Source organism: Atta colombica, unplaced genomic scaffold (genome assembly GCF_001594045.1).
Source record: "Atta colombica isolate Treedump-2 unplaced genomic scaffold, Acol1.0 scaffold58, whole genome shotgun sequence".
Lineage (NCBI taxonomy): Eukaryota > Metazoa > Arthropoda > Insecta > Hymenoptera > Formicidae > Atta > Atta colombica.
The window spans coordinates 1,178,585-1,187,906 of record NW_017259548.1 but is presented as its reverse complement, the minus strand read 5'-3'; the positions used below and the strand labels follow the sequence as shown (position 1 = coordinate 1,187,906).

The 9,322-nt window shown below is 25.5% G+C and overlaps 1 protein-coding gene across 2 annotated transcripts in view; it reads left to right on the top strand.

The window, feature by feature from the left end:
• The first annotated feature begins 6,698 nt into the window (after window positions 1-6,698).
• The window catches only part of LOC108692045 (UDP-glucuronosyltransferase 2B31-like), a 7,909-nt gene continuing 5,285 nt past the window's right edge, over window positions 6,699-9,322 (top strand). For both annotated transcript variants that reach the window (XM_018200150.1, XM_018200149.1), the window contains exon 1: window positions 6,699-7,097. In XM_018200150.1, the coding sequence (XP_018055639.1) occupies window positions 6,699-7,097 (399 nt within the window). The remainder of the gene's footprint in view (window positions 7,098-9,322) is intronic.

Below are 9,322 nucleotides of genomic sequence, written 5' to 3'. Positions count from 1 at the left end.
TAATATTTATTATCTCAGTATAGTCTTTCATTTTAACTGCAAAATGCAGCGAGCTCATTTGCCGTTACAAATAATATCGCAATCTTCAAAGGCCTCTCTTCCTGATAATGCCCCATAATTTGAATAATAACTTATAACGCAATAAAAAAAAAATATAGAAGATATGTACTGTTCTATTATATGTTTAAAATTTGCAAGTTAATGTATATGTATGCGATTGTCTTTCAAGCACTACTTCACTTTTTATGTATCGTGTTGTATATATTAACACATTTGAATAAATTATTATAAATTTGTAAATCGTTAAAACTCATTTATTAACTGACTTAACAACAAGAATGAAGTCATTCAAATATTTTGTTAAACAGTAGAAGTTTTTTACTTAGAAAAAAAAACAGTATTTGTAACACCTGCATTAACAGTAATTTATCTGTTTTTTCGTTTGAAAAAGTAAATATAATTATAAATATATAAATAATACAGGTCGTAGTATTAATTTAATCATTTACGATACGTCACTGGCGGGTGATAAATCAACATTATAATCATTTTATTTTTGTACCATATTTTTGTATATTTACAATAGCACTAATATTGAAATACACGCTGCTTATTCTGTATCTTATTTGTTGAAATGTTTTTCAATTTAATCTTGACAATCCTATTTTGTATTTTTAAAATCAAATTACAGTTTTGTTTGTGTTCATATGTATATTGCACAATTATACAACATATTACATGATCGTACAATGCTTGTATCAGTACACTCAAAAAGATATTTTGCTGCTTCAGCTAGAATTATTTTTTGTATCTGATAGAAAATTAGGTATCATACGCATAGCATTTATAACACAAATCTAAATTCTATATATTCTCTGTCATCTATATAATTAGGTGCAATACACATCCAATATTGCAGTACTTGCTAGAAATTTAACTAATTTTTAACTAATTTTTCATATTTAGATAATTTTCGCTATAACTGCAAAATCACTGTTTTGAGTGTAATGGGCCTTCTATACAATAAGCCATTAGTCATAAATCAGAAGTCAGAAGCTAAAAATTGATCAATCACAATTTTTAGCTTCTGACTTCTGATTTATGATTAATGGCTTATTGTAGAAAGTCCAAAAAAAAAAAACATATGTCATGTGTTGCTGATTTAACTAAGAAATTAATTAAATCAGCGACACATGACATATGTTTTTTTTTTGGATTGCTTGTATGGATTGCAAGTAAATTACTAGAATTGTACAACATAGAACGCATAATTTCTTGTGACTAAAATACAAGTAATCAAGCAAAAAAACATACATCGTATGTCTCCATTAATTTTTCTTTATTTATTTTTTACAATTTTAATCAGCAATAGTGACAATGACCCTAACAGGCTAGAGATTATAGGTTTGTTTGCATGCTCTAACATGCTCCAATATCCTTTTGTTATAGCTTTTACTTATTTCAACGAGCGCGTTAAAGTGAGTAAATACCATAGTAGGAGCATTTTAGAACATGTCAGGGCATATGAACAACCCTTATCTCTTTTCTAGTTACGTGATCAAATTGACTCGGAGATACATAAATAAACTAACGTTTTTCAGTTGCGTTTTCGTTTGCGACACTAGCGTTTTTAGTATCTTCCCTCCACAGTTTATTCTTGCATCTATGTAGCAAAGTAGCACTGATAACGTTCAAGAATTGTAGCAATAAATAGCAGTTTTTATATTCTTTTTGGATTACTTTGATCTCCAACACGTACGTAACTTTATGTGATTTAATTCAATGTTTAATTCATTGTTTAACATTTTACTTATATATATTGCGTTATTTTTATGAAATAATTTTCACAATAAAAATAACGAAATATTAATTTCTAAATATGATCGAATAAGCAAGTAAAATCGACGCATAAGACAACTTAAAAATATTTTTCAGTATTCTTTACGAAATATCTTAAAGATTTTATTAAAGAACTTTTAAAGATACTTTAAAGTTATTTTATTCGTCGATTTTAGACATTCTACACATTGTAACTAAAAAGAAATTATCAAAATTATAAAATGATATAGAACTTTCGACTCAGTTTATTCCTTTTCTGCCTATCTGAATGTTATTGGGAAAGATATTAGATATATCCAGTATAATTGGAAAATTTTTACATACAATATATTAATATTTTTACATAGTATTTGAATTTTCTTTGCTTAATTTTTTAAACATAAATATATATTTTTATAGTTTTAATTATATAGTTTTGAAATAATATCTATAATATTATGAATAATTTTCAGTTTGAAAAGCAAATATTCGTTAATATTCGTTAATATTTTATTATTTTCTAATAATGAAATTTTGTTAATATTTTCATTAATTTTTATAAGAGTTATTGTAAAAAATAAATATGCAAATAAACAAATAATGTATATAAGAAAATGATGTGATCATATTATGTTATTATCGGAATTATTGCTAGCTTTGAACAATTATATTATTTAAATAATACTCAATAATATTTTGTGCATAAGTATATAATAATAATTAAAATATATTCGATCATTTTTATTATCTGCATTTACTCCATCGTTGATATTACTGTGGAGAAAGATTATGTACAGATAACGTATATTCTGTCTAAAGCAAATTGTTGGGAAAAACAGCTGTGAAGTTCACATAACATTCATAAATCTATAAAAAGCATATAGTAATATATCAGTCAATATATTATATCAGTAAATTATGGACGATATTGCGAAAATCAAATATAGATTATACTTTGATAAAAGCCCTACAAAATATGTATGTAACAATTCCATATCAAGAATAAAAAGTATTTAAGTAACAGAGAAATTTGCTGTTGCCAAGGGTTTAAGACAAAAGGGTGTTGCATATCACCATATATTGTTCAAAATCTATGCAACTGCAATCCTTAAAATATGGAAAAGAAAGATTTACGACATGGGTGTAGAACGACAGTTGTTTCTATATTTTACAATTTGTCGATGATTAATAATGCCGATGGTAATAACTAATAAAGAGGACATGAAATATGTCTTAAGAAAATTGCTAAAAGAATACAGAAACTGGGAACTCTTTCATAGTGAATATTGATAAGACCAAATATTTATACGTGGGCACAGAAAGACAAATTACTTACTTTACTACTGAAAACCAGAGAAAAGATTCGATTTTGTAGAGAATATGAGTAACAGTGATCTATATTCTATACGGTACAGACAACTGAAAAATTGAAAGAAGGATAATCCAAGAAAAAAAGTTATAAATTGCCTAAATGGAAATCTTTTGGAATAAGAACATTGAGAAAACGTAAGTAGAACATCTTTTAAACAATGTTATTATCAAAAGTTATTATATAGTGCAGAGACATGGAGAGTCACAGATAAGTATAGAAAGTAATTTGAAAATGTGGAAATGGATGTAATGAGAAGATTTTTAAAAATATCAAGAATGGAAGGACAGAGAAATGAAAATCTAAAACAGATAGGCTTTGAAAAGATGAATGACAGACAATGAATGACATCAACAAGAAACAACTCATATGGGCACGTGTCTGTAACGAATGCTAGATTCAAGATTACCAAAATATTACATTACCAAAACAGGTTTTAGAGTGGCGACCTTGAAAACGTTAAAGAAGAGTGCGTATGACATAGAAGTAATATAAAAAAAGAATATTACTTCGGCTCTAATGTTCGTTTAGTTCGCACGTATCTTCGTTATATGTGACAAAATTTCTTAATATTGTACTCAAGCTTGTTAATTCGACTGATCATGATTTCTATCGCAAATCTCGACTCCTTTTGGTAAGTCTTTCTATCAAGTCTCTTTTAAAATATATTAAATGAGTATGGACTCGTTGTAGGATCCAAAATCACTTGGTCTTGTGAAAGATATAACTTTCCAAGTGAAACTTGAGACAATAATTACATGTACAAGTAATGTATCCACTGATAATGGCGAAACGTTTGTTATTTATTAATTAATAAATCAGTGATAATTTTATTGCGTTCCAATTACTGCACTTGACTACTCTCATTGTCAGTGTACTTTTCCTTATTTATTTATATTTATTAATATTAGAGAGTCTTATTTCATCACTTCTTATACTTAATATAAAAAAGACAGAGCATGAGAAATCTAAATCTATGGATTCTTTTAATTTCTAACTGTTAAAAATTATTTTTTATAATATTTATAACGTGTAATTATTTATAAAAAAAAATATAAAAATTTTGGTTTACACATAAAAAATAAATTTATTAAAATAGGTTAAATTAACTCCCACGCGAACACTGTTAAAAAAAGTTACTAGACTACTAAAGGATTAAGGAATTGAAATTTGATCAATTAAAGCAAAGTTTACTAAATTTGATATTTGTTTACTTTTATGTGATTGATCAAATTTCAAGCCCCAATTTCAATTTTAATCTTTAGCCTGATAGGGATATTATTATAAATATTGCTAATCAAAAAAGGGAAAAAGAAAATACCTTGTTTTTTTTTATTTACCTCGTTTTTTCAGATTGTCACGAAAGTGACATATAGTTGATTCTAACATTAAGTAATATCTCGCGTGTTGTGTTATATAGACTTTTTGGCGTTGTTTCTATTGAATCATTATCTTATGTAACGATACACTGTATATAATTAATATCTCTGTCTCTCTCTGCCCCCTCCCCCCCCTCTCTCTCTCTTTCTCTCTCTCTCTTTTTCTCCCCCTCTAATATTTTATGTACCTTCTTGCTACAAATTGTTAACATACTTGTTAATATAATTAAAGATTATGCGTTTCGCGGGTTTCTTGGAAGGCATTCCAAGAATGGATTTGGACACGGAGGAAATTCGCGAAAAGCATAATCTTTATATGGAAAGCACTTGTGGAAGCCTCAAGAATATATTATAATTATGTAATTATGTTAAATTATTGTTAATTAAACATAATATAACATGTTAATGTATACAATGTGATAACAACAGTATAAATAAAAGATAACAAAAAGAGATCTTTTTTAAAGTTCTTTTTTAAACACCTTTTCGCTTTGTCTTTCAAAGCAAAAAAATGTTTAAAAGATAACGAAAATATTATTTTTAGATTGTTTTTTCAGCAAGACCAAAAAATATCTATAAGACATTTTTTAGTTTTGTCAAAAAGATAATTTAAAAAAGATATCTTTTCGTCATCTTTCTATGGTTATCATTTTCGCAAAGCAAAAGGCCTAACTAAGATATTTTTTCGTTATCAATATTTTATCGAAAATTTAACATAAAAAAGAAGATATCTTTCCATTTATTTGATATTTTTTATCACTCATTCGCGAACAGTATGCGAAATTGCCATTAGAAGAACGTGATGGAGTTTAGTTTTTCGTGTTTGAAAATTATACAAGACAGAATAAAAAATGAGAAATTTTACTTGTTTCTAACACTATGAACACTAATAAAATATTTTTTTGTAATCGAGTCGCCAAAGGGGACTATGATGAAAGATAATAAATTTTGCACATAGGATTCGGCAAACATTGCAAGAAATGGGACAGTCATGCAATTTTATTTCGTTTTGTGTAAAAATTAATTTAAAAATTCGATGTTATTAAATTTTATTGTATCAAAATATAAAAATTAAAAGAGTATTAAAGATGACTAAAAGATATCCAAAGAAGTCTTCCTTTAATTATCATATGAGTAAGATTACAAAATGACTAGCAACATCTGTCATCTTTTTAATCAACTTTTTTCGATTATACATTCTTTCATTAAAAGATATCTTTGTAACAATTTAGTCGTCTTTAGTCATCTTTTAGACGACTTTGTGCTCTTTGAGATAAATCCTATAAATCTGGTAAATATTGTTACTCTCCTATTCACAAAACGTAGAAATCACAATTTCTTTTTTTACTACATTTCCACAAGATTACATAACATGAAAACTGTAAAAAATAAGAAAATAGGCTCATTATCAATTCCCTCCACAAATAAGTTGAATTGCTCATTATTTGAATTGTCATTTATCTTGTTTATATAGTCATTCATTTATTCAGTTGTTTGTAATTTTATTATCACAGATGACTTGATTCTTAAACTAAAGCTAAGTTTATGAAAAGAAAAGCAATAAAGGAAACATTATATCATCAGTATTTTTGTTTCTCGTTTGATGACAGACGACAATTGCAAATAGCAATTAAATGTTATTTCTCTGACAGATTACCTAAGATCACTGCAGACTGATTTCAGAATGATATATTTTATACAGCACATGTACAAATTTTATATGAATTCAAGTAGTACTGTGCGATGTATTATGTGTCTTTAAATACACGCAACAATTTCTATCCCCACTATGTTATCTATGTAATTTAAATGATAATACAAATCTACAAATGTCAGTCTATCATGTTGAGTGTACCAACGTACAGCAATGTAAAAGTGTAATATTGAAAATGATTCATTTAGTCTACAAATCTTATTAAAAAATTTATCGATAAAATTTAATCTAAGCTTTAAATAAAAACTAAATTTAATTTATATTAATCTAAAATATAATATTTAAAAGGGATAAAGAGATTATAAAGATACAAAAAATTAATAAAGTTTTAAAAACTTTAAATTAATCGTTAACTCAGTTTATTTACTTTTTTTAGGTGATTTGGAAACTGAAATTTATATAACAATACGAATAAAAAATGCGAATATTACTAGTGATTTTTCATTTGTTGTTTTGTCTGTCGATTTGCCATGGATATCGTTTGCTCGGAATATTTCCATTTCATGGCAAAAGTCATTTTGTTATGGTCGAACAGCTAATGAAGGGCCTAGCCAGGAAGGGTCATCAAGTCGATGTAATCAGCAAATTTCCTCTGAAGAAACCTTATCCAAATTACACCGATATCGTGATATTGCCAACAGATGTGCATTTGGTGAACAATATGACATATGAAACAATGCAACAACTGATTACCTCAAATCCAATAAACGCCGTTTCGACATGGGGAGGAAACGAACTTTGTAAATTCTTAGGAAATCCAGAAATTAAAGAATTATCCAAATCAAAGGATCCACCTTACGATGCTGTGTTTATAGAGGTATTGTAAAACACAAAAGAAGAACGTTATTCTCTCTAAATTTATAATAAAAATCTAATTATTAAAAAATTATTTTTTCATACGTACACGTATATATGTCTTTAGAAAGATTTTTTTAATAATTAATTTTTCAATTAATTTCTAGATTTTGAGATATATAGATTTGAGATATAATATTTTAATTAAAGAGGTATTTTGAGATAGAGTATTTTGATAAAAATCACATTTTTTATATCAGTATTTTGATAAAAATCACATTTTTTATATTTTTATAACAGAATATTTTGATAAAAATGATAAAAATGTAACAAAGATGGAGATAAAATCAATAAAAAATTATGTCTTAAGTAATTAGAACGCAAAGGAATTTACTGAAGTTCATTTTTTAAATCTTTAAATAAAAAAAATATAAGTATCTAATAATTAAAATATATAATCAACAATATATCCTGAAAACGTTGAAATTAAATTCAACACATTTTTAATGTTTTTAGAAAAATATGATATCAATAATTTGATATCTGTTTAAAATTTAAGCATTTATTCAATAGCATATTATATCTATGCTCTGTAGACAGTGTTCGACATTAATTGATTAATTCAATAATTAACTAAAATAATCGACTAAAAATTTAAAAAATATATACAATCATAATTAATGTAATCAATTAATAAAATTAATTAATAAAAATAATTAATCAAATAATCTTGTATGATTAATCAATTAAGATCGAACCTAATTAAAGTAATCAATCAAAATAATATATAGTATAATCATGACTAATTTACAATATCAAGTCAATTATTAATTAATCAATTATTAAGTCAATTATTATAGTCAATTATTAAAGTATAATAATCAAACAATTGATTAAAAAATAATAATCAATCATTAATCACTATTTTTTATTCATATTTCAAATATTTTATTTATAATTTTTACAGAATATTAAAAAATGTGTTTATCGTGTTGAAAAGATATTTAAATCAATGTTAATCATGGAAATTGGGAAAGACATTGCACACATTTCTTTACTGCTTTAAGTCTTACATCTTAAATTTTTCTACGTGCTAAAACACATATCGTTTATAAAAATTTATGTATATGTATGTAATGTGTGCATGCGATATATATTATAATAATATTTCAAACAGCACAAAAGAAAGTTTAAGAATAACGAAAAGAGTTAACGAAAAGAAATTTTTTTTAAGTTGTCTTCGACAAAGCTAAAAGATGACGAAAAGACATTGTTTTTAGGTTGTCTTTTCAGCAAAATCAAAAGATGTCTATAAGACACCTTGATTAGTTTGGTCGAAAAGACAACTTAAAAAAGACATATTTTCGTCATTCTTCTATTCGTGTTCTAATGAACACTAATAAAATATTTTGTTATAATAATTATTTTTAAATTATTTTTTATAATCATCGAGTCCCTAAAAAGGACTATGATAAAAAACAATGATTCTCACATAGAACATAACAAACATTGCAGGAAATGGGACGTACATGTCATGCAATTTTATTTCATTTTGTGTAAAAATTAATTTAGGAATTCGATGTTATTAAATATTATATCATATCAAAAATTAAAAGAAGTATTAAAGATGACTAAAAGATATCTAAAGAAGTCCTTTAGTTATCCATATGGATAAGATTATAAAATGACTAGCAGGGCGACATTTGTCGTCTTTTCGTCGACAATATTCTTTCACTAAAAGATATCTTTATAATAATTTAGTTGTCTTTTAATTATCTTTTAGACTTTGTGCTCTCTGGGATATAACAATGTCTCGCATTTTATAGGTGAAATATTGGAATTCGGACTTCACTTTGAATGCTTTTTAATTATAAAATCACTAAACACTTGCTAAATTCACTTGCAAAGAATCGTAATACAATAGAATAACTTCTGATTCCCTTAGGAGAAACTGAAAACTGCTCCTCACGAAAATTTGTGTTCATTATTATTTCTCTCAATATATTAAATAACATAATAATTAATTCCAGCTTTTTTCCCTTTATATAATAATTTATATAATTATTTCACAATATCTAATAATTAAAACGTTATATATAAAATATAAAAAATTTCTTTTTAGCAAAAAATATTAATTATAGATTTAATCTTTATTTAATTAAAAACCAATGATTAATAAATAACGATTCATTTTTTAATTAATATAGCAGCAGACAATAATTTTCAATTTGATTGAATCACATTTAC